Raw genomic sequence first — 26,652 nt, forward strand, 5'->3', positions numbered from 1 at the left:
ATAAAGCGAGCGCAGTTCTGAGGGCATCCATGCTGTCGGCTAATGTAAACACAGGTCGCACACGTGATGTCAGCATTTTTTTGTCGCGGAAAGTGACGTTGCGGACCTTAAAACTCCAGGTTTTGTCTGTCCACACGCAGACACCCAAAACGGAGAAAACGCAGATCTTGACTTTGGCCGGAGTTTCTAAAAAGATCTGTTTTCATGTGAAAAAACAGTTTTTGTGTGGATGACAGGCCAAAACGTAGAAAAATATCTACGTTTTGGCAGATCCCCGGCTACGTGTGGACAGGGCCTGAGTGTCAGCTTCACCAGTGTTCACTCTGGTTTTAGCTCTTGGCTGGCTATGCCACCTTTTCTTTTCTTTCCTCCAAAGACATCCCTCTCTTCATTTCACGTCCAGATGCCATCATGATGCCAAGAAAAAAACTTCTTCTGGTGCTAACCAAAACAAGCTACCTGCTAGCCTCTACATGAGCTAGTGGCACAGTGAAGCTGAAAGGCAAATTAGAACTAAATACTAACGGTATTTTCTGAGTACAATAAAAAAAGATGAGCTGATGAAAAAAACTGGGGAAGTAGTCAACCTTTGCATAATTTCCTTTTGAGAGGTCCTCCACCTTTTACCACATCTCCTGTAGCCTCCTGTAACCTGACCACATGAGAATGAGACAATCAGAAAGCTGAAGAACCGTTATGAACGAGGAAGTAGAATTGAAAAGGGTAATGAGTCTCCACAAATTTACCTGGCCTCGTTTCATTTGTCTATCGTTTAATAAGCTTTTCTTAGTCATGAACTGATGAAGAAATATGAGGATGCAGCCAAATCTGGGATGCCATCATTCAGGGAAGAGTTGTGTTGTTTTGACAAATATAAGATATCTTGGACCTCAGAATCACCTGGCTGTTTTCTATTTCTGCTCATGGGACATAAAAAGCATCACGAAAAGCCACAGCATAAGGCACACATCATCAAAATTGTGCAAATCGTCGTCGTAGTCGTCTTCCTCCGCTTATCCGGGTCCGGGTCGCAGGGGCAGCATCCCAACTAGGGAGCTCCAGACCGTCCTCTCCCCGACCACCTCCACCAGCTCCTCCGGCAGGACCCCAAGGCGTTTCCGAACCAGATTGGAGATGTAACCTCTCCAACGTGTCCTGGGTCGACCCGGGGGCCTCCTGCCGGCAGGACATGCCCGAAACACCTCCCCGGGGAGGCGTCCAGGAGGCATCCTGACCAGATGCCCAAACCACCTCAACTGACACCTTTCAATCCGGAGGAGCAGCGGTTCTACTCCGAGTCCCTCCCGAATGTCCGAGCTCCTCACCCTATCTCTAAGGCTGAGCCCGGCCACCCTACGGAGGAAACTCATTTTGGCCGCTTGTATCCGCGATCTCGTTCTTTCGGTCATTACCCAAAGCTCATGACCATAGGTGAGGATTGGGACGTAGATCGACCGGTAAATCGAGAGCCTAGCTTTCTGGCTCAGCTCCCTCTTCCCCACGACAGATCGGCTCAGCGTCCGCATCACTGCAAATGCTGAACCAATCCACCTGTCGATCTCCCGATCCCTCCTACCCTCACTCGTGAACAAGACCGTGAGATACTTAAACTACTCCACTTGAGGTAGGACCTCTCTCCCGACCCGGAGTTGGCAAGCCACCCTTTTCCGGTCGAGAACCATGGTCTCAGATTTGGAATTGTGCAAATCTAATACAGAACCTGGTATTTGCTGTAATTAATGACAAATTCAGACAAGACTGAAGATACTTGCTTCATGACCGGAGTTATTCCCATCATACAAACACAACTCATTAATCAGCTGTTGGGACATCAGTAGATTAAAGTAGCTTTCTGGAGTATTTCTCTTATCCGATGGCACCATCTAGTGGCTGAATAGCATATCACACAAACAGTCTCTCGATGTTTTTTAAGATGGCGGCTTCACATTTCTTGTTTATAAATGTGCTTCTGTGGCCAACAAACAGCTAAAAGACGTTGTTTTACAAGTAACATTTTCATGTCATGTGTTTTCATATATTTATATTTTAGAGACTTACTTATCTGTGAAAAAGTTGATCAACTCTGCATCATCCAGGTACTTCCTTAAATTTGAAGCATCTAAGCCAGGGGTGCCAAACTAATTTTAGTTCAGGGGCCACATTGAGGGAAATTTAGTCCCAAGTGGGCCGGATCGGTAAATAAAAAAAAACTTAAGATTGTTTTCTTTGTTTTAATTCAATCAATATAAAACGAGGCTGGAGCCTGAGGTACAACACCTGAAGTGTACTTGAAAATTTGAAAAAAAAAAAAATCAACTAATTAAAATAAACATTCCTTAGTGATTCAAAGAGCTTACAGATCACATGGCTAGATCAGTTTCATGCAGCACTTAAAGTATATTTGACTCATTTTACTTTACATCTTTTAGCTTTCACCAGCACATCAACATCAGAAGTCACATCCTGAGTGGCGGCCAACTTCAGGATGGGATTCAAGTTCTTGTGTGAGCCTTGAGCGCAGCTTTGGTTTATTTATACTCATTACAGAGAAAACTTGCTCACAATGATACGTTTATTTTCACTCTACATTGTAAAGTATGAAAATAAAGTTTACACAACCATCTCGCGGGCCGGATTTAACCCATTTGCGGGCCGGATTCGGCCCGCGGGACGCATGTTTGACACCCCTGATCTAAGCGGTAGTCTAACACTATTGGTTAGTTTTGGTTGGCGTTTAATTTCCTATTGTACGGAGCTCTGCGGGGCGGGGGTTGTGCTTAGCAAAACAAAAAAAGGCACGTTGCTTCCATTATATCACCGTACATGATTAGATAATCACTTTTACAGATTTCTGAAAAATCATACATCATTTCTGAAAGGGGAAAACTCCAGAAAGCTACTTTAACTGAAACTTTTTAAATTTGTGCTGTTTGCCGTGGTGGATTTGTAGCCTGACCTTTCTTGTTCAGCTGACATCTTCGTAGTACAACTAGAGTTTATGTTTTTCATCAGCTTCATGGGAATTTCTAAAGAGTTAATTTCGTGTAATTTCTCCTCTCTTTTACATTATTTAGCGTTAGCTGTGGGGCTTACACTTTGCGGGTTTGTGGACGGAGACGTCTGAGGGCTCGTGGTTCGTGCTGACTGTCCTGTTCTGTCTGGTAAAAAAACATCCTGAGAGTCTCATCCAGTAATATCCATGTTGGTAACCCCAGCAACCTCTAAAAGAAAGAGAGAGGATGAAGCAGAGGTACAGACATGAGTACCTACAACAAGTTTCAGTTAAAAAACATAACGGGCAAGAGATGACAGTAACATTTAGAGGGGTGAATTTTCTGTAGGAGTGATGGATGAGGGGAAGGAGAAACCAGGTAGTGGAGGAGGCAAGGTAAAGAGGTGGAAGGACAAGAAAAGACGAGATGAAGGGTTGCAAGTGTAAAGTTAAGCAAAGGCGATAGAGTGCAAGGAGAGAGAGTCATGTAGGTTGTAGGGAGGGAAAAAAAACAGAGTAATGCAGAAAAGAGAAGTGAGTGAGTGGGAGAAAGAGAACCTGATCGTGTTTTTAGTGATGGAGCAACAGAGGAACATGTCAAAAGTCCCACAACTGAAGTCAGTCAGACGTGATGTGGGCACAGGGCAGAGCAAAGAGAAGAGAGCAGCAACACCTACGTGTTGAGCTCCATCTCCAAACTATACTGCTGAAATAACCGAGTCCACCTACAGCACCGCTCAGCCCACTAGGATGTAGGCTACTGCAACGCACGCTGCAGAAAGCTGCAAACATGCCAACAAGCCTTCCCCTTTTGCTAAAAACAACATTTTGCATGAAAGAAGTGATTACCTTAATGTAGGTGTTGAGTTCAGGGATTCTGCTCTCCGCTATCTCCCTCTTGTTTCCAATGTAGATCTTTCCTGTTTTCACAATAAAAGATTAAAAATGGGTTTATTGATGAAATACAAATACAAATGTGCATCTGTAAACTGTCATTTGTCAACAGGAGTTTACCTTGACTGTGTTGGTTAGGTTTACAGTTTCCTCAGATTTGACTCAGTTTAGAGCCAAGAATGAGTTCGAAGGAAAATCAATAAATAATAAAAGTTGAAAATGTATGGTTATAAGTTTTGATGATACGATTATTTGATTTAATTCGAAATCTAATAAGGTTAAATATTTTAGAGTCTCAAGGCTAACTGCTGTTTGCACCAAATGTGGCGTTTTGTTTCCTTTTCCCTCCTTCCTGGGACCAATCTGCCTTGGGACATGTACTTGGAAATGGCCCGGTAGAGTCATTAGGCTAGACTTATGGTAAACGCATGCTGATTGGTTGTAACTGAAATTATATCAGCAGATGACACCAAACATCCGACGGTTGTACAGTTGGAAAAGTTGCCGGTGAAGCAGAATGGAAGAGAGGAATTTAAGGAGCGTCTGCGCTGCTTTGAAATCACCGTTTCAAAAACTCCCAACTGAGCTACAACCAATCAGCACGAGTCATTTCCCTAGTGCATACACGCAGGTACTCGGTTGGTCCCTCAGCGACTGTCGGCCACTGATTGGCTAGGAGGTGGAGTCGCTGGTTGTTCCAGAGTTTTCTGGCTGCAGCCACTTCCTGGTTCAGTCTGGCCCAATCCCAGTACTCACATTGTGGTCTTTGGCGACGGTGGCACAGGAGTTAAGTGCTCGCCCCGTAATCGGAAGGTTGCAGGTTCGAGCCCCGCTCAGTCTGTCGTTGTGTCCTTGGGCAAGACACTTAACCCACGTTGCCTGCTGGTGGTGGTTGGAGGGACCGGTGGTGCCAGTGCTCGGCAGCCTCGCCTCTGTCAGTGCGCCCCAGGGCAGCTGTGGCTACATTGTAGCTCATCCCCACCAGGGTGTGAATGTGTGTGTGAATGGGTGAATGACTGATTGTGTTGTAAAGCGCCTTGGGGGGTTCCAGGACTCTAGAAGGCGCCATATCAAATACAGGCAATTTACCATTTGGCAAAGTGCACTTGGAGAAATTGGCTTTGAGTGTGAAAATTGCTGAACTGAGACAGGGAGCATTGCGTATTTGATCATGATAATAATTAACAAATTTCCAACAAACAACCAATTATTTGAAATGAATTTACATTCATTGCTGCTTTGTCTAAAAGTTTCAGAACATCAACTAATCGTCCTAAAATGATCGACTTGACTCCAATTGAAAAGGCACTTGGACCTTTTCTCCTGCAGCAATGGATTGTGGGTAATACCCTTCACCCAAATCCACATCAATGCAGACTTTGGTGAAGTGTGGATCAAGGGTGCAAAAGGGAGGTTTTGCAACTTCCGAACTTGAGAATCGGGACACCCTACTCGCACCCCTGGTCGGGATAAGTGCACAAGGGTGGGAGTGCGAGGATGAGCCAGACTGAGCAGAATGTTCAACACCACGGCCGTCTTTGTGCTGTGTTGTGTTTCTGTGTAGCAAACAGATCACCTCACACTATTTTTGTCTCGAATAAACATCACACACACAAAATTACCCGAAAGTTCCAATATTAGAAAAGTGCCTTTTATGGTGTCTTTTTCTTTCTAAAATGATAAGAAGAGTCTAACCAGGAAAGAGAAGTAAACTGCACTTATCAAGAAACATTTTGGTCCTGATTCCAACCCCAACACTTACTGTAGCTACGAAAAGAAAAATCAATCAATCAAAGCTTTATTTATAAAGCGCCTTCCGCAACCCTGTCAGGAAGCCCAAAGCGCTGAACATGGTACAGTTGTAAGTAATTATACTGAATAAATCAACAATAAAAGAAATTCAAATTACAAAATAAAAAATTACAAAATACAAAATGGAAATTACAAGATAGATGAAACATTCTGGTAAAATACAAATGTGTGAAACACAATTGGATTGAGTGGATGGATTGAGTGTACCAATGAAAACTGGAATGGTACACCATATGGGGTTATATATCGCTACTCATTCATTTTATCCCCAAATTACCCTGAAAAAAGGAAACAAATGTGCACGTATCATCCTTCATGCCTGATATAAAACGAAGTTCAGTCAAAGATTATGAGGAAGACCAAATACTGCTAAGCCTGAATCTGGCAGCAGCCATTCATTCATGCCCATTAAACACTGGTGTTCAATCATATGTGGTCCTAATGACCCTCTGTTCACTCTGTGGCCTTCAGCTCATTCTCATTGAAGCCTGATAACTCACTCAGTCACACATATCCACTCATTCACTATTGATGAAACTTTTTTTTCACTCGTCTGCCTCCCCTCATGGCCTTAAGTACCTTTTGAATTTATTGTAATATTGATCATGAAGTTTCCCACTGAGCAGTAAAGGAAGGAAGAAACTAACACCAACACTGAAACTGAAATGCCACATTTAATCAGAACTGCTTCAATTGAACCAGAAAGAACCTTTCCCGTGATTCTTTTTTTGGGTTTTTTTTTTTTTTTTGCCAGTGTGTCATCGCCCGTCCCTCCCCCGCCTCCCTCCATTCTCCCCCACGTCGTTCTTGTTCCCTTTTCATCCCAATGAGATCTGGCTCTCCAATTAATCCAACAGACTCCACAGTGGCAGATGCTATATCGGAGTTTGTGGAAAAGTAGAACTTTCCCAAAAATAGCAAAAGACATCGCCGTAGGGTCGTTGAGGAACGTATCACAGTCTTCACAATAAAAGCTTCGTTTTTTCCCCACTAAATTCTTTCAAAGAACCCAATAAAGATGGTATTTAAAATGTAGGTTTTTGAGGATAGATCACAATAAAGCACAACAGTAAGGTCACAGAAAGAAATATGTTTTACTAATAAACCAAAATCAAGCCATAAAGCATTCTGACCACCTTCCTATTCTGGGGGGAAAATGTAATTTGTGCCTAAATTCATATCATGATGCTAAATTTTAGGGTTAATAGAAAACAATTAATTCTTTTGTTACAAATATTTTAGAGCCACTAGAAATCACGATAATATAACGGTAAATTGCCTGTATTTGTAAAACGCCGTCTTTCGGTTCTACAATCCCCCGAGGCGCTTTACAATGCAATCAGTCATTCACACGCCGGTGGGGATGAGCTACGATGTAGCCACAGCTGCCCTGGGATGCACTGACAGGGGCGAGGCCTGCCGAACCCCGGCCCCACCGGTCCCTCCAACCACTACCAGCAGGCAAGTTGGGTTAAGTGTCTTGCCCAAGGACACGACAGCAGCATTCTCTGGTCAAAGCCTTCCAATTACTGAACAACCCCCTCTACCTCTTGAGCTACTGCTGTCCCATATAATAAATCCAACTTGCTTTATAGAACCTTCTAATAAATGCATTAATCTCTCTAGTAGGGCTGGGCGATATGGCCTAAAATCAATATCACGATATATTGAAGATTTCACCTCAATAACGATAAATGGACGATAACTACAGGTATGCGTGGTTGTCCACTAGATGGGGCTGTCACGTGTATTACGCTGAGTCACATGTTTACGTGACTCAAGGTGGTACAGCTTCTTAAAGAGCAAGTAACTAAATTAACTTATTTTTGCTGATAACCTGTATAGATGAGTGTCCAATGGTGCTGTACACATGTAATCATTAGTGTGGCAGTTTAGTGCAACTTACTTTAAATTTAATATTTCAGCCCAAAACCATAATTATAGCTCCATCTTCAGGTTAAATCTCCGCTCCACATTTATGTAGAACCAGCTGTGGCTGGTGGCTAAACTGGGAAACGTGACGTTGTCAGCAGATTACTATGTGGCTGCACAGCGCAGGTCTCCAGGTGAGGCAGCCACACCTCCACCTGGCTCAGCCACTCACCTGCTAATATGACACGTTGGCGCTCTGAGCCATTTGCCTCCTTGAAAAAAAAAACGCCCTCCTCCCCTTTTCATCTAATGATCGCGTTTAACAGGAAATCCTCCAGAATGCTGCAGAATCTGTGTCTACCTTGCTCCCGAGTGGCACGTCTTGTCTGAGAAGTTATGTCCTTAATTCTATATTTTGCTTCAGTGGGTGTCTGTAATTCCCCTGAAGTGTTTATCGGTTCCTCATTTTATCTGATCTTCCTGGGTCATTCCCTCTCTGTCAGACTCTGCACCGTAAAGCCCTTAGAGCAGGGGTGCGCACACTTTTCAAGTTGAGGGCAAAAATCGTTAAAGGTCCTCCCAGACCACAAAAATGTGATTTTCTTTATTTGTTTATTTATTTATTTTATTTTTTACAAAATCTAATTATTTTTACTTCTCATAATAGGTTCAGACTAGACACATAAGTAAAAGTCTGAACATAGATATGATAGAAAATGTCTACCAACAGCCTGTTGCAGAGGCAAAATTAACTCATTCACTGCCATTGACGACTGAAGTCGTCATTTTAGATCCAACCGTTCACTGCCAATGACGACTAAAGTCGTCATTTGCATTTTTTTACTGTTTGAGCATTGGAACGAGCCCCCGCGCTGAGAGAACAAACATCTCAGCCCTGAAGCCGATCTTCATCCGCATACGTCACAGATCACATGATCAGGAAGCAGACCATCCATGTGTTAGGAGATCGTTTTGGGCCGTTCCTGTAAAAAAAAGTGAGGCGCGAACCGGAGAAGCATCTGCCGATCACAATTCGACAACGGATTATGAAAGAACGGATAATGCTTGAAACACACGGCTTCTTCCTGATGTAAGAGGTGAGTCTCCTCTTTGTTTTGGTTGTTTTGGCATCGACATCATGCTAGCGCGCAACGTTCTGTGACTCTTAAAAAAAACAGTAAAAACGGTGAGAAACGCTGGCAGCTAATGAGTTAATCATACCAGGAATTCAAGTGGGTGCTGCAATAACTCACCATGAAGAGACCTTGGGCTGCACTTTACGCACATCTGCCAGAGGGACTAAAACACATGGTTCTAATGCTGAATTTAAAAAAATCACTTATTTCATCCATCCTATTTCCTCCGCTCATCCGGGTTGGGATCGTGGGGCCAGCAGCCTAAGGCCCAGACTTCCCATTGGGCCGGCTTCTCCAGAGATACCCCATGGCATTCTCTGGCCAGCAGAGAAACACAGTCCCTCCAGAGTGTTTTGGGTCTTCCATCAGACGTCCTCTAGGCTGGACATACCCGAACACTTCACCATGGGGATGCCTGGGACGAATCCTAACCAGATGCCACCTCAACTGGCTCCACTAGATGTAGAGGAGCAGCAGGTCTACTCCAAGCCCCTCCCAGATGACCGAGCTTCTCACCTTCTCTAAGGGAGAGCTCAGACACCCTGCAGAGAAAACTCTTTTTGTCCACTTGTATCTGTGATCTCATTCTTTCGGTCACTACACAAAGCTCGAGATGAGGGCCCAGCTCTCTCTTCACCACGACAGATCGGTACAACGCCCGCATCACGGCAGATGGATCCCCAATCCGCCTGGCGATCTCGCGCTCCATCTTTCCCTCACTTGTGAACAAGACTCCAAGATACTTAAACGCCTCTACTTGTGGCAGGGCCTCTTGGAAACTTGGAGAAGGCATTCTACCCTTTCCCAGCTGTGATGCGTTCCTAAAACACATTTCTTTGACGATAGCAACTTTCACAAGACTTTATGGTATTTAAGCATAAAGGTAAACTCTAATTAATGTAAGAAAATGCAGCAATAGGCATCTAACATGTACCAACACTGGACTCCAGTGAAGATCAGGAGCAGTAGATGCAGATGTTTTCAAAACCATTTTCAGCTCATCCTGCTGCAGAGAGGAAGTCCAGCCAGCTGTCGCCACTAACCCAGTCTGTTCCGCTCCACATTTGAAGGTGAAACAGATGAAATCACCACAGAGGCTGAGAAAGAGCCCCGCATTTGTAAATCTAAATAAAGATAAATGTTTCTAATAAATATTACAAGTGAATTTGGTTGTTGGACGGCATGCTAGCATATAGATGCGGCTAACAGACCTTGTTATTAGCGACAGTTTACAATTTACACTTGTTCAAACATCACCGACATTGAGCACAAATATTTTCTCAAATATATATTTTCACATTCTGACTGTAAATTTGAGCGAACCGTCTCTGGCTTCCAGCTTCACATGGGTGATTAGCATACGTACGAGAGAGCAGGTGGCCTCATTACCATCTCATTACATATGTGCATGACGATATTTGAAGAAACTTCTTGTAAACCTTATTATAAAGTTTCTGTTAGTGAATTATCTATTTTTTTTTGCTTATTTTTTTTAATTATTGCTTGAAAGAATGTGATTTACAACGTTTAATCTCCACAATTTAAACAAAAATAAATGAAGAAAAATCCCTGAGAAATACAAGGTGAATACACTTTTAATTAAATATAAAATGTTCAGTTTTTCAAATGTTCTACAGTTCTTTGACTTTTATGGCTCAAATTGTAAAATCTGTATTTAGAAAACAGCCTTTTGTGGACTTTTATTGCTAAGAAGACTGTGTCTTCCTTCTCCTTGTGAGATCTGAGTCAGAGATTTCTCGCAACAATCTGTCTTCACAAGATTAAAAACCTCAGTACAGGAATTTTTGTCTCAGCTCTCTGACAGACACAAATTTTAAAAATGTGATGTCAGACACTGATGTTTATCGGTGCCACGATCACACTGACCTGGGAGAGGAGGCAGGATGCAGGTGTTGGGACTGCTTCTATCGGGGTCTTCGGGGGAGTATTTGCTCTCCAAGATTTGGTGAAGGTTGAAAAACTCTCTGTACCTCCTGTAGATCAGATACTTGCCACCTCCTTTAGTCTTCACTTCAACCACAAACCTCTGGGAGAGAAATAAAAGCCATAAATAAACTCAAACTCTTAAAACGCTGCAGAAATTTCCCAGAAAAGCTACATGTTCTAAATAAGAGACACAAATGTGTGTACTGTTGCACTGAGAGGTCCAACAGCTCAAGACTTACATAGTAGTCTATGAAGCCTTTCTTCTCTTCAATATCAGCAATGGTGGCACTGACAGGGATGTTATGTGGAAGCTGGTCAAAGTCACTAAGAATTAAAAAATCAAGTGAGACTCGCAGATTTAGGGCATGTGAGAAATGTCTCAGATTTTAACTACAACCCATGCTATTGCTGAAGCCCCAAAATGTATGCAGATATTGCCTTAAAAGAATAATCTATAGTTTAATTGTTAGGATTGTGTGTAATAAATGAGTGGATGACGCTGATTTAACTCACCTTTCGTCTCGTATCTGCTGCGGCAGCGACATTTTTACGCACAGCGTCGGCTCCAGACGCACCAGGAAATCTGATGAATTTGCCACGAGCAAATGTGCGGTTTTTGTTAGTTCTCTAAGAGAGATGCTGGTGGTGATCAAATCACCAACACGTCTCAGAATGCACTTGTTTGGAAAGTCTTTAGAGGCACAACAGCGCGGAAACAAGCAGGAAGTGAGAGCTCCGCGCCGTGCTCACGCCAGCGGTGCGTTCGGCCGCGCGGATGTTCCGCCTGTTGCTTCAGAGGGCGTGGAAATGTGGCCTACGGAAGCTGTGTTTTCTATCTGCTTTAAACAATTTGATCAACATCAAATAAAGTCAAAATGTCCCAACAATCGACTGTGTTCAGGGTTTAATCTAGAATGTTTTTATTTTATGTTTTTACTTAATTTTTTATCACTCTGGTTTTCCTCTCATCCAAGTTCGAGCGCAGTGACGTTAAAAAAGTTCAAAGATTTTTTTTGACACATATCTTTAACCTACTTAGATTGTTGGATTTCATCCACAGATGGCTTTGACAATAAGGAGTTTACAATATGACAAATATGTGTTATTTAAAGACATTACAGCTTTTAAAGGTGCATTATGTTAGCCTGGCAAGCCATTCTATAAATGTGGATATATCAGGGCTCCCAATTCTCACGCATTGAGCGTGAGACACACGCAAACCATCTTCGCACCTCAGTTTCATTCAATCTCACTAACAACCTGCCGCCAAACAGAGTGCTGTGATTAGACCGTCATCAGACAGTCTGGGGCTGTGGAGGTTCCATTGGAGCGTGGCTTGACCGACATGCAGAACAAAATCATTTTGTTTTGGCAATTCACTGAACCTCAATAGTGGCCCGCGGGCCACGTCCGGCCCGCCAGACCTTTTCAGCCAGCCTCCCAGCCCTTTGGGACACACCATCCCCCAAAAGAGGGACTTTGAATTTAGCAGCAAAATGTATTCCCCTAGTATCAATAATTGTCTAAATTCCTCAAACACGACTAAAACTACATTCAAACTGTTTGGATGGACAGCAAAACCATTTAAATATTAATAAATTAAAATATAATAATACTTGAACTTTATTTTAGAAGCGCATCTAGCCCTCACGGTATCTGCTGGAAAATACTCTGACCCTTGAGCTAATTTAGTTGAGGACCCCGGTCTAGGTTTGAGGCTAGCACAGGGGTCGGCAACCTGTTCCCATCAAAGAGCCATTATTACCTGTTTCCCACAGTAAAGAAAACACTGGGAGCCACAGCAGCCGCCGCGTTGTGGGCGGGGCCTACCCTCAGACAGCAAAGAGCTGCTTTAACCAATCACAACAAGTGACAGCAGCCAGTACTGGTCGCTCGTGTACGTCAAAATTATCTTTCATAAGACGATAATCAATAAAACGATTTATATAAAGTGGATCCAGAAGTTGTAGCCCGTCTCTGCCTACAATATTTTGATATTTTTCACCCTGTTGGTGGTTTTACTGAGCAGGTGCCACTTTTGTCATACGTTTCTTTTTAAAACATGTTTAGACTGTTCAGAATACAAATCCAGGCTTTGTCACGTTTGATTGTTGTAATTAAACTATGTAGGTGGGGAAGGTCAGAAAAGGATCCGATCAATTTGTTTTTCCCTCATTTACAGTGACGGAGATAACGGCGCAGTGTGCCTGGCTCTGGTGTTAATCAAGTTAAATTATATCTCTTTGCAACAATTTTCACAAGAAAACATAACATTTAAAAGCAGGGCTTGTGTTGTGTTGACCGGATAGTTCCCGTATTTGACCGTTTATTTTGACGGAGAAAGAATAGAAAGAATTACCCCGACGCATGCAGACGAACTGACATTTTATTCTACGCACATCGCAGATGTAGCTAAATCACTCAAGAAAAGATTCCCATCTGAACATCTGAGCTGGACACTGCTCAGCGCAGCTCACTGTCAGCGCGTACGTAAGGTCCACAGCGAGCTAAAGATGTGGAGAGGGGCTTGGAGCACATCGCAGAACCAGAGCGCATGCAGGAAGGTTCCTCCGACTGAAGCGAGACTTGTCACTTAGAAAATGTTCCCTGATTATGAAACTTTGGCTGAATAGCGCTTGTTCCTGTCTCCAATGTGGCGACACATCCAGGAGCCGTCTGAGGAGAATCCCAGAATCTCACATCCTCTTCAGCTCAGAAAGCGCCTATATGATTAAGCACAAGCGTGACCCGTCAACCTGGTCTCACAGTAAGACCGGGTTGGACCTGTTCAGGTTTACGCAGACAATCTTTACATTTAGAATTGGCATACAGACGTAAAATTAATGCAGTAAAATACAAAGCATTTTATTTAAATATCCATTCATTATTTTACAAGCACAGAGAGCCGCATCAGATGGATGGAAGAGCCGCATGCAGCTCCAGAGCCGCGGGTTGCCGACCCCCGGGCTAGCATAATGTAGTAAGAATGACACCAGTCACTTTCTCTCTAAGTTTCATGGCTGTTGCTGCAGCTACGGCTCAGCACCTGAAGATTATATGATGAGTGAAGATGAGTCATACACAGGCAGTTAAGCAGATAAATACATTTCACTGTCATATCGAGCTATTGGTAAAAATGGCTGAAAAAGCCATTTCAGACATTGGAACCGACTATTTGTTTCTAATTTACTGCTAGCATTGTTAGCTCAATGTTAACATGCAGCCTGCTTCACCCAATATTAGAGTAAAACAAAAATATGTTGTGGCTTCTTAAGGTACATGAAACAACCCCTGGGTCGCTCCTGCAGTGTTAGCTGGCACAGACTCGGCAAGCCTGTAGGCTCAGACTGTAAACAAAGACTACGCCCTTCTTTGGCCAGTCTGAAAGAAGAAAATCTGACGAACACCAATTCATTTGATTTGTGATTTCTTTTTCTGTGAAATTGTTGTTGTGTGCTGTTACTAATTTCCTTGGAGTGTCTCCGTTTAGTTCTTTCGTCTGAAGCAAAATGCAATTTTAGGAGCCTAGGGTTATGATCTAAATGAACATAATTGTGGAAAAAATCTGTTCACACTTTAAATCTGGATTCATGTGCTTCTAACACCAGATGTCAGTAAAGTTGTTCTTGTGCTGGGTTTGAATTTGCAACCAGGATTCATTACCTGATCTAAAATAGCTTCTCTAGATTGTTCTCATCACAGACCATGGTCTAGTCAAATATGTGCACTTTTAACGTAATAGAAACATAACTGTTGCCTGTTGCACAAATTATAAACCTGCTCCGCTGTGACCCGTCACCAAAGAGCCTCATAACTCCCAAAAGATCGTTTTTACCCTCCTAAACTTTATGCCTGCTTGCCTGATTTATTATTTTGCAGAGTTTAAAGTCAGTGCATTCATGCATGAGAGCTTTGTTGGAACATTAGTCAACCACACAAAGAAAAAAACAGGAGAAAGAAAGTTAGAGAACAAAAACGAACACACACACACACACAGACGTAACTATTTGCTTGAGCATTAGTGAGCATCGAGAAAAGATGGAAACAAAAAGTGCATTCAACTGCAGCAGTCCATAGACAAATGTGTGTGTGTGACTGCACCACATATTGACTCCAGATCTATTTTCAAATAGCCTGAGATGGATGCTTTGAAACGCTGCTCGTATAACAGACCATCGCCAGCCATGAATTGCAGAAACATTTTTTAAGGGTGTATTTATTTTCAAGGTCAAGCCAGCTGGTGAAGTCTGTTGTGCTTGAGCAAATGTGTGTGTGAAAGAATATGTGGGTTATGGGTGTGAGCATACAAAAGTAGGTGGTTGTGTAGTAATTCTGTACATGTGTGCGTTTTATTGTAATGTTTTGTTCGCCACCTGCACAATCATTGATATACAAGTCTAAACCAGACAGAGGAGCACTGTTATACATTTGCTGGTGAAATATAATAAGTCATTGAATTGACACACACATGCAGACAGGAATAGAAGATGCGAGAATGACAGTTTGTGTTTACCATGTTGACAGCTGGTTGCCATGGGAGACATGTAAGAGGAGCAGTGGTTATCTAAACATTTATTCTTTATGTTGTGTAGGCAGAACAATTATTAAAGGGGACATATTATGACTTTTTAAAGTTGTAATAGTTATGTGGTCGACATAACACCCTAACGCTAACAATATTTACATTTTTAGTGTAGATTTCCAGAATGAGCCGTTTCAGGGTTCTGTCTCTTTAAAAAAAACAAGCTGGAGCTGGCCAGGGCCACCCATCCCCTATTCAGGCTGCTATAAGCTGAGAAGCTCCAATATTTGGGAGGGGCTTCAGTGGAGCCACTGCTCCTCCAGCAGGTCTTTGTTGCACTGAGAGGTGGCTCTATGCTAATTTCCTCATTTGTGACATCCCAAACAGGGATGAAAGCTTTTTTCATGTTTGAGAGCGTTTACAGAAGCAGAAGAGACCTATAGCAACACAAAATGATGCAAATGATAAGTATTGCATAATATGTTCCCTTTAAAACTTTAAACTTTTTTAAAAATTGGAAATATTTAGTAATAAATGAATCCCACTGGAGCAGAAACGAATGAAATCTTTAGCTCTTTACTGTCAATTTTTTTGTTCATTTGTTTTTTTGCTTTTGGGTGAGAGGTTTGTTGCATTTGTGAGACATCAGACAGTCCACACAATCAAACGGTGATGGATTACGATCTAGAAAGGAAGGGAGAAGAGCAAAACTCAAGAAGTTTTTTTGTTGAAAAGTAAAAAAATACACAACAGTTTTTTTATTTTTTATTTTGAGGGAACAAAAATCTGTTCCCTGTTGTGATTTAGTCACTTAAGACGGTAAGTTGAATGTATTTTGATAAAAAGGAACAAAATGAAACAAGTAGCCACAACTAATTTTTAAACCGTTACCCAGAATTTCCAAAATGCAGGAAAAGTAGAGAAAATTCTAAATTTTTAATAAAGATTTAATTGTGAACGTAACTTTTTGAAGAACTAGAAATCCTGCGCCTAATCCTTCAACATTTCTGTGTTCTTTGATTTCATCTAGCTTTTAAACATAAAACCAACCTTTACTTTTGATCTATTACATTTGGGGAAATGTCCACCTCTAATGAAGGAGACGTACCTGTGTGTCGTAACTGTGAGGCACTGGAGTGAATCAGGCCAAACTGAATTGCCCAAGTGTGTAACACACAAAAGGAATTGGATTCCAGCTGTTGGTAACTCTGAAGAACAATTGTTTTTGGCTGGCATTGTGCAAATATATACAGGCAGTAAACTAGGTTAACTTCTCAGGTGATTATTGCAAAGTTCAGGTATCAAGATTATAATTCAGTCCATTGCTGTGTCATAAAAGAGGCCAGATCTAATAACAGGTCCAGGTCAGCTATTTAGAAGGATGAGGTGTGAGAAACTGTTCCTGTGGTGTCTAGTTCTGGTCTGCAGACTCTGTATCTCCTGCCCAAGAGAAGGAGCTGGAAAAGACGGTATCAAGGAAATTGTTGCAGTCCATCTCTGTCCTCTCTAATGGCCTCACCAAACCAAGAAGCACCGGTTTGAGTAGAACTGGATCAGGAGCTCCTTTCGTAGGCTGAACCTTCTCAAAGGTTGCAAAGAGTCCATCCTCTGCAGCAAATCTTTGAGGATTGATGAGATGTTGTTTGTCCACTTCAAGTGTTGAAGGTCTCCATGTGACAGCGTGTCAAAAACAAACGCTTGGTCAGCCACACCTCCGCGTCAGACCCCTGACGCCAAAAGTGCCCTTTTTCATCACTTATGTGCGAAAAGGGTTTTTTCCCTTTACTGACTGCAGATCCCAATGCAGCGTTACACTGACGCGATGGGATATCCGCTGATGCAGCACCGAACCAGCTCGTTTAACCGCATCTAAACCTTAACGTTTTACTATTTATAACCTTCCCCTCACCCTCAACCTAACCTTAACCCTCTTGCTACCTAAAACGTTACTCTCACTGTGATCAAGCGTTTGTTTCCCATGCATTCTGACTGTGAATTTTCGTATTTGCTGCCCAAGGGGAACGTTAGAACATACCATCTGGCGAGGGGGGGGTTACAAATACCCTCTACTTTTAACCTCCACCGTGGTAGTTGAAACCTCCCCCTTGCGTTGCCTCGGTCCAAACCCGACCAATGACGAGGCGGCTCCCTCCGTTCACTTCACAGAGCCGGCTTTTAGAGTGATCGACACATCACTAACGTGTTCGCTAGCAAGATGATTAAGGTTAGGATAGGGGTGAGGGGAAGGTTAAATAACAAGAGGATAAGGTTAGGGTGAGGTACAATGAGCTTGTTTGGTGCCCTGGCTGCGGACATCCCATCGCGTCAGTGTAACGCTGCATTGGGATCTGCAGTCAGAAAAGGGAAAAAAAACCTTTTCGCACATAAGTGACGAAAAAGGGCACTTTTGGCATCAGGGTTCTGACGCGGAGGGTGGCTGACCAAGCGTTTGTTTTTGAGGCGCTGGGAGTGAGAATGTGTTGCGTAAACACACGTAACACGTAAGAGGTCAGATACGCTGATGGGTCGCAATGTTGGGGGCACTCTGCAGACATCCACCTTCCTCTCCACAGTCCAGGTTGATCTATCTGCACTAAAGAGCCAGTCATTCTGCCGTCCCTTAATATGCACACTCGTCATAATCTTGGATGAGTCAGATGACCATGGTGTCATGTGGAAACTTCAAAAGGTTGACTGCTAGGTTCATGGAGATGCAGTGGATGGTGTAAAGGCACAAGAGAACTGGAGAGAGGACACACCCCTGAGGGGTGCCAGTTAAGTATCTCCTGTCTTCACCTGCTCAAAAGATGTTGCTTGATTCTCATTAATGTTTTATCTAAACCAGGGTTTCTCAACGGGGGCTGTAGCGCCCCCCAGTGGGCGTTCAGACTATATAAGGGGGCGGTGAAAGTTTTTTGCCACTGAAGGGGGCGCTGAGATGCTAATGGTGGGCGCTAGCGATACAGGACATTCATAACAGACAATGGCTCAGAATAAAAAGAAGTGTCGACAGTACAATGTGGACTACCTTCGGTATGGATTTATTCCTTCACCCACGAATCCACAAGTCCCCATGTGCCTGCTTTGTGAGCAAGTTTTTTGAAACGAAGCAATGAAACCCTCCCGGCTTAAGGAACACTTGTCCAAAATGCATCCAGACAAAGCTTCAAAGGAACTGAACTATTTTCAGGTAATTAAAGAGAGACACTCTAAAAGAGGTAGCATTAGCAGTATGTTTGCTCGAAGCTCGAATTTACTGGACCGAGGATTATTAGCTTCCTACAATATCTTGTTGCTAATAGCTAAAAACACTTTTTATGATACTTTTTTATGACATATTTGTATGAAACAGTTTCAACCTCAAGGCTGAATTGTTTATTTATTATTTTTTTTATTATGATTGTTGTGTCAAAAAACTTTCCATTTCTCTGCATGGGACATTGGTGGGCAGTAAGGGACGTCAAGCATGACTTGGGGGGGCGTTTAGCTGAAAAAGGTTCTAAACCATAATAAACACATTAAAAACACTCAGCATGACTGGGATTCTAGAAGATGTGGGATAATTTGTTGTCTCTTCTTGTGTAACCGACCAAACTCTGAAAATTTTGATTTATTCCTTTTCAGAACTATCTCCCACACACTCCCACACACACGAGTGGTCCTAATAGGACTAAATTTATCACTAATGTTAAGTTGTGCATGTTTGTAAGGCTGTCGGGCTCCCTTCTCCCACTCTTTTGTGTATTTTAGTCTGAACTCAACTCGGAAGGTTGTGAGGGCTGCTGTTTAAAAAAGAGTGAAATTCAAATTGAGCTTTATGGAATGTGTTGGAGTCTGAGGTGATGGAACCGTCCCAACTGCTCTTAAAGGCCAAGTTCTCTCATTTTGTTCTACATATTAGCAGTGGTCTCTAATACTGTATACATAAATACCTTTTGAGTCAGTCTCTGCGAGATAAAAACTCTTGTGTTCCTGTTCCAGGAAATAGAAGTGAGTAACAGTCAAGTTGAGCAGAAGACGACAGGATTAGGAGTCTTTTTCCTGATATTCTGATTTCTCACCTCTGATTGGCTAATAGGAACGTGGCTTTACCACTGACCGCTTGCTTTGCAACGTTGATGTTTTATCTCCACAAACAACACAAGCCTGAAGGAGTTCTGCCATGTTGTGGAGTTGCTAATGCTAACGGTTAGCTTCTACTAGCCAAGACGCGCTGTACTCTCTTCTGGATGCTAAACCCTATTTTCTATCAGTGGCTAATACAGGTCATAGAGGTAGAAGGTTATGTTCACGTTCATGTTAAACTCAGAGTGACCAATCGTTTTTTTAAGTGTAAACAGTCAGAGAGAACCTGAACCAAGGAACTCCTAAATCAGATGACAGTTATGTTTTTGACTCCATCAAAAAACATGCATCATCATCATCATCTGATGCATCACTGCAAAACTGCTCATCTAGAGGAATAGCGCTAAATACTTTTTGAAATACAATTGTCACTCTGAGTTCAACATGCAAGTTGAACATGAAAATAGTCTTCTATCCCTACTTCCTGCACTAGCCACTAAAAAAATAGATGAGGAAAAGCTTAGGTCAGAAAAAGACGCAGATCTACGTCACACTGTAAAATTTGAGCTCATGAACTCACCCATCTTGGCTTGCAACCGCAGAAGGCTGCAGTTGATTTAGCGTCTTGGCTAGTAGATGCTAACCATTCGCATTAGCAACTTCACAACATGGCGGAACTCAATCAGGCTTGTGTTATTTATAGAGATAACACATCAACGTAGCAGAGCGAATGGAGGCAGTGGAAAAGTCACTATACTGTTTGCCAGGCGAGATGTTGGATTGTCATGAATATTAACGAGTAAGACTCCAAATTCTTCCCCCTGCCTAACTTCTACCTCCCGAAACAGGAGCGCCAGAGCTGTTTTCCTCAGAAAACGAATAACAAGGCATTCATTCATAGAGACCAGAGCAGATACATTTAAAAAAACAGGTGCATCAATCCACTTTGGAGCTGGCCCTGCTGTGACTGGCCGTTAGCTTGTCAATCTACTCAGAACTAATCTCTGTTTTTCTAAATGAAGGTTCTCACAGAGCTGTCAACAACAGATATGCTATTACTTAATCATAACATTTTAAATATTTATTTTACATGTTGAGATTCTAAAAAAAAACACCCGACACCCGAGAAGCAGCCATCTTCACAAAATATATTTTCATGGCTCTGTCCACATGTGATTTTAAAACTGAAAGCATAAATAATCTTGAGGAATTATTTAAAAACACTTTTTGCTCACCAAGCTTATGTTTAATGATCCTCAGCTCCCCAAATCCCTCTAAGACCTCGGGTTCCCCTGTGCTTATTTTTAGCATCAATATTCCTTAATCTTTGGATCAGTAGACAAGGGATACCCCTCTAGTTACACTACCACACACACTAGTGTGTATTCACAGCTGCATACCCACAGCTAAGGCCCAGGACTCCTGCTGCCATGACCTAATGCAGCACCTGTTGCTGAATAGCACATTGGTCATTAAAACACATTTAATTCCTCTCACTCTCCTCTGTCTGCCACTGTCCCTCTCACTTTCTCTCTATTTCCAGTCCGATCTGTTCAGCCCACTGTGCATCTTCTGTCCTTACTGTATGTTATTATTGCTCCACTCGAGTTTATCTTCACTATTGGGTTTAGAATTACTTTCTCTTATTCATATCGAAATCTCTAACAAACTCTTCATTCGTTCTATTTTCAGGGTCAGACTCATTACTTCATTATCTTAGATGTCTTAAGAGTCTCTAAATGTGTTTCAATTTGGCTGATTTACTGTTCCACCCAATAAAAAAGGACCCATCTGTAGATATCTTTGGACATTGCTTGAATCTGCCCCCACAACAAATCCTTCCAGCAGGGCGTCCTCACCAGCTCACCCCTCCCATTCACATGTTCTTGCAATGCTGAAATGTGCTGAGGAGGAGTAATTCGATCGAGTAGAAACTAAGGGGCATCTCAAGACACTGACAGAACAAAAGGTCAGTGTGGGACACGGTGGGACATGGAGGGGTGATTTACTTTTTAATATCTGTAGAACTAAACAACAGAAATAATTTTTTTTATTTCACTAGAAATAGTTTGCACCGTACATTGTGTGATATCTGTAAGAAGCGAGTGGTATTGTTCTGTTTCTATATAAAAAAATTCTCATCCAAATAAACTGATTGCCCAAAATCAGCATATTTTGAAAACGCATTTAGTAACTAAAGAAATACGTATCAATGTTAAGTCATTCTGAAAATGCAAAGCTACATTGCGTGCTGCTGAACACAGTTACTGATAATAATTTAACTGTATCACAACAAAAGGCAACAGCGAGCGATCGTGTTTCTGAATGGGCTGATTTTTCTGTCCAGTTAAAGAATCTGCAAATGATTAATTTTTAAAGTTGATCAAATTTGCCTTCGCAGCTAGTTTTACCAGTTCTCTGGTTGACCAAAAAGGTTTCATGAATTTCTTTGCATAAAATCCCTCTCACATGAAGCGTTTTCAGCTGTTTTACTATTGCCACTTTCAGTACCTTCCAGAATGAGCCGTTTCAGGGCTCTGTCACTTTAAGAAAACAAGCTGGAGCTGGACATGCCCACCCCTCCGCCGCTCAGCCTGCTTTATGCTGGAGGAAGAGGTGTGATGGCGCCTGCTGTAATGGCTGCTCGTCTGCCACTCCTGTTTTTGCTTCTTATGGGCTCGACACACGGGAGGCGACAAACGACCGCGATCAGCGAAATTTGTCGCTGTCGCTTTTATTACCTGTCACACGGGAGGAAAATCTGCGGTAGCGGCCAGCGGTAAAGCCGTCTACGCGTTCTGTTCCATGGCGAAATCCAAACTTGCGTTGTTTTGCTTGGCTGTGTCAGGTTGGAGGGAATTAAGGTTATTTAAGCGGTTCAGAGTTAATAAAGTGGTAGATATGATGTTTCACAAGGTGCTGCTAGAGTTATGTGAAATCTTACTTCTGATTTTACTATATAAAACATAATAATAATCAACTTCTCCTTCATGTTTGCTCGGAGATGTGCGGAGCATCCTGTCCGCTCATTGGTCAGTGAATGAAACCTCCGTTGATTGGTCCTTGCCCGAGCGACAGCGATGAAAAGTTGAAAATGTTTCAACTTTCTGGGATCGCGTCGCTGGGTCGTCCGTGCACGACACGTGCACAAGTGCAAACTTTCACACGCACGTTTTTCGCGTTTCGCTTAGTAGGAGAGAGACCCGCGATTATCGCTTTGTCGCGCATGTCTCATTGAAAATTAATGGAGGAGAGGCGATGTCGCCTCCCGTGTGTCGAGCCCATTATTATTGTGTTTACAAACTGCTGGATTACCGAATCCAGTACTGTTATCTCATATGACCGACTTACCCTCGTCGATCTCCGGCAGACCCTCGGATCACTTCAGTTCCACAGTCGTGAGTTTGGGAGATCTTTTGGCTCGCTGTTTGCTACGGTCCCAGCATTTCTGCTCACCGCCCCGCGTCCAGTATCGTTCCGAAAGAGGCGCCACCAACGCGGCAGGCAGGGGGGATGCCGAGCGAAGCGAAGACCGTCACCAAGGTCCTCATCTTTGATATCTATCATTCCTCTGCAACTGGATCCTCAACTCTGTCACTGGCTAACTTGGCTAACCTTAGCTATCCTAAGGTGATCCATCGGCTCTGGCGTGCACTCCAAACCTGGCTCCAAGACGGCCGCTTCACTCCTCAGGATTGCTCTCATGAATGTCCGATGGATTGGGAATAAAATGACTTTTCTGAAAGACTATTTCATCAACCAGTCAATAAACCTGTTCTTTATGACTGAAACCTGGGTCCAGCCTGGTGAGTCGACCCCTCTATCAGAACTTTGTCCTCCTGAATGCCTAGTCTTAAACGAGCCCAGACCTTCTGGTCGTGGTGGGGGTTTGCTGACTTTATACAACTCCTTTCTCCCTCTGCCAACCGCTATTGAAAAAACCTGGCCTGGATCAAAATGATTATGCAAGTTTGCGTCCAATCTCCAAACTTCCTTTTTTATCAAAGGTTATTGAAAAAGTGGTACATGCTCAACTCTCACATCATTTACTGGAACATTCACTACTCGACCATTTTCAGTCTGCTTTTAGGCCAAATCATAGCACCGAGTCTGCACATATTCGTGTGTTAAATGACATTCTGACAGAAACTGATGCTGGTTCCTTTGTTCTGTTACTACTGCTAGACCGATCAGCGGCATTCAATACAGTTGACCATAACATTCTGCTAACTAGGCTGGAATCTTTTGTTGGAGTGACAGGGACTGCGCTAAGTTGGTTTCACTCCTATCTGTCTGACAGGAGCTTCAGCATCCACATAGGCAATTGCTCTTCTCCTTTTGTCCCGCTCCCCTGAGGAGTTCCCCAGGGCTCTATTCTAGGTCCACTCCTCTTTTCTATATATATTCTTCCACTGGGAAACATCATTGCTAAACGGGGCTCACCTTATCACATATACGCCGATGACTGTCAAATTTATATGGCTTTAAATCAATCAAGTTCCATTACTCAGCACTCGGAATGTCTCTCAGAAATTAAAACCTGGCTAGCTTCCAATTTTCTGAAGTTCAATGACAATAAGACTGAGGCCATTCTTTTCAAACCAAAACATAATCTGCATACTTCTGCTGCCTTTGATCTCTCCCCCTAAACCTTAATTCATGTGTGACCAGCCTTGGGGTTAAACTGGATGTTGACTTATCAATGAGTGCACATGTTAATGCCACTGTTCGATCCTGCTTCTTCCAGCTTTGTCGCCTTGCCCGACTAAAGCCCATTCTCAAGAGGCCACATTTAGAATCAGTGATTCATGCATTTATCACTTCCAGACTCGACTTTTCCAACTTAGTTCTAATTGGTGTAAATGTATCTGTCCTAAATCGTCTGCAGAAAGTCCAGAATGCTGCAGCCAGATTTCTTTCCATTGCAAATAAACACTGCCACATCACTCCCATTCTGGAGGATCTACACTGGATTCCTGTGCAATTTCAAATTCAACACAAAGTTTTAACTTTTACTTACAAAGCCCTGAATGATCTAGTCCCCTTATACCTGTCAGAGCTGCTAAACCCCCTTCTGTTTCTACTGACTTCTGTTTTTATTGGCTGTTTTAAACTTTTGTATTGATTTTAGGTGTTTCTATTTTATGACAGTTTTTATCTGTGTTTAATGTGTATGTATGTGAATTTGAATGGCTTTTTAGGTTTAACTCTGTGCAGTGCTTTGGTCAGCTGACATGCTGTTTTTAAATGTGTTATATAAATAAAATTGGATTGGACTGGATTGGATTGGATTGGTGTGACAGGGTGAGCATCCTGTCACTGTATCCCGATTGATCATGTGCCCTGGCTACCTGTCCATGGGGATGCCCCTTTAGCTGACTGGTTAATGAGCATGAGTCTCACCTGGGAGTCTGGGGATTGAATCCCACCCGGGCCCTCGTTTCTCCACCTTGCCACGCTGGGAAGCTCTGATGTGGGAGGGGCTCTGAGTAGAGCCTCTGCTCTCTCTTTCACATAAGAAGTGGTTCTATACTTTCCCAATTTGTGACATCACAAACGGGGACTTTTTGAAATGGTTTGGTTTAGCCACATAATTCCTAAAACCAACACTGACACCAAATGGATGGATTATGTTCAGGTTTAGAGTGTTTATTAGAGGAGTAGACACACATGGCAGCACAAAAAGATGCAAAAGTTGAATTTTGCATAATATGTCCCCTTTAATCTTTGCCATAAAAAGGCAAAAATGTAACAAAAGATGACCTCAGACTAAGGGTTAAACTTTAAACTTAGATTCTCAAATAAAATTTCAAAATCTAACTTCCAACTTCATGTTGCCTGCTTCCTTTTTTTCCAAAGTTTTAAACTAAAATTATCTTGGGTGTTGGTCAAATCTTAAAAATAACTTCATATGCATTCTCATACATCATTTTATAATCCTGACTAACTTTCAATACTCTACATGATCAAGCTCCTCCCTATATTACTGAACTGTTAAAGCCTTATGCTCCAACCTGATCCCTCAGGTCCACCCACCAGAACCTTCAAGAAGTTCCAAAAACCAGATATGAAAGTCGAGGTGATCGCTCCATCCAGACTGTTGCACCCCGACTCTGGAATGATCTTCCTTTATTATTACGTAGTGTTGACAGCCTGGACAAAATGCAGCCTGTTGACAGCCTTTAAAAAACAGCTAAAGACCCTTTTATTTAAAGCTGCTTTTACCTAAACATTTTATTTTCTTATTTTTAACTCAAATTTTTGTATCTTTCATCTGTTTATGAAATTTTATTGTTGTATGACTTTATTTTTTCTGATGTTATTCTAATTCTGTTTTGAGAGCATTATGATTTTATGGCTTTATGTTTTATTTTGTTTTGATCTATGTGAAGCACTTTGTGATTCTATGTCTGTGATAAGTGCTATATAAATAAAAAGTACTTACTTACTATACAAAATCACAAGAACTCTAAAATAGATGTGCATCTATTGAGTACCTCTAAGGAGTTTCATTAGGAACCAACCGGTGGTTCAACAGATATTTTTACTGATTTATACAGAACGTCACCTAACACTTCCTAACAGCAGGTAAAGGAAGGGTTTAAAACAAAATGAAGTAAAAATGTGAAAGGAAAGCCTAAAGGCGACTAATTTCAAAGGATCAAAGTTAAGACAGAATTAATGTGGTGTCTCGTGTTTTTCTGACTCGTTTTCAAACTGCTAATTGCAAAACCGTGTAAGAAACACTCCTGTATTGCTCAAATTGACCCACTTGTTACACAATGAAGGGATTTATTTTGTTTTGTTGAGGTTAGGTCCCTCTCTGAAGGTGGACACTTGGAAAGAGAAAGGGACAGATATGTTTCAGAGGAAAGAATGACCCCCCCCCCCCCCCCCCCATTGGTGAAAAGCTCCAGAGGAAGTCAGATAAAGCAATATGATGATGATTATTATTATTATTATTATTATTATTATTAGGGCAGCTGTGTTTGCGTCATGTCTTGACAAAACCTTCTTCTCAAAATAGAGACGGGGAAGAGGTCGGTGCAGGGGGGGGGGGGGGGTGTCCATGAGACAAGTGATGGGTTTGGTTACAGCTATAAAAGACTTATTGTGTCCTCTTACCCGCCTTAACTTGCTCATCTTACTTCAGTCTCCAGACCTTCTGTCTTCTCCACTCTCCCTCCATCTCCTTTCCTCCACAGTTATCCACTCATCCTCACAGGTAAGACAAACATCAGCTGGCATAGCAGAGAGTTGTACACAAACAGAAATATAGAGACTGGTGTGATTAGAGGACAAATGAACAATAACGGTCATTGTGATTAATCAGGACGAGCTGATCCTCTGCAGCTGAATTAGACGACACTCCTAGTCGGAGGAATGATGAAGGCAAAGCCAGTGATGGGATG

The 26,652-nt window shown here is 42.4% G+C and overlaps 2 protein-coding genes across 3 annotated transcripts in view; one reads left to right on the forward strand and one right to left on the reverse strand.

The window, feature by feature from the left end:
* The window catches only part of ncf4 (neutrophil cytosolic factor 4), a 35,638-nt gene extending 21,873 nt beyond the window's left edge, over nucleotides 1-13,765 (reverse strand). The window contains exons 1-5 of the mRNA XM_015943557.3: nucleotides 11,167-13,765; nucleotides 10,893-10,977; nucleotides 10,594-10,753; nucleotides 3,842-3,912; nucleotides 3,094-3,221 (exon numbers count right to left, since the gene is read on the reverse strand). Coding sequence (XP_015799043.3) covers nucleotides 3,094-3,221; nucleotides 3,842-3,912; nucleotides 10,594-10,753; nucleotides 10,893-10,977; nucleotides 11,167-11,198 — 476 coding nt within the window. The 5' untranslated portion in view covers nucleotides 11,199-13,765. The remainder of the gene's footprint in view (nucleotides 1-3,093; nucleotides 3,222-3,841; nucleotides 3,913-10,593; nucleotides 10,754-10,892; nucleotides 10,978-11,166) is intronic.
* pvalb7 (parvalbumin 7) overlaps nucleotides 1-26,652 on the forward strand; it is a 44,188-nt gene that overhangs the window by 12,051 nt on the left and 5,485 nt on the right. The window contains exon 1 of one of the 2 annotated variants that reach the window (XM_015943559.3): nucleotides 26,314-26,465. The exons of the other annotated variant lie outside the window; for it this stretch is intronic. The gene's annotated coding sequence lies outside the window, so the exon portion shown is untranslated. Of the gene's footprint in view, nucleotides 1-26,313; nucleotides 26,466-26,652 lie in introns of those variants that run through there. 2 annotated transcript variants of the gene reach the window in all.

Source organism: Nothobranchius furzeri, chromosome 6 (genome assembly GCF_043380555.1).
Source record: "Nothobranchius furzeri strain GRZ-AD chromosome 6, NfurGRZ-RIMD1, whole genome shotgun sequence".
In the NCBI taxonomy this organism is placed as follows: domain Eukaryota; kingdom Metazoa; phylum Chordata; class Actinopteri; order Cyprinodontiformes; family Nothobranchiidae; genus Nothobranchius; species Nothobranchius furzeri.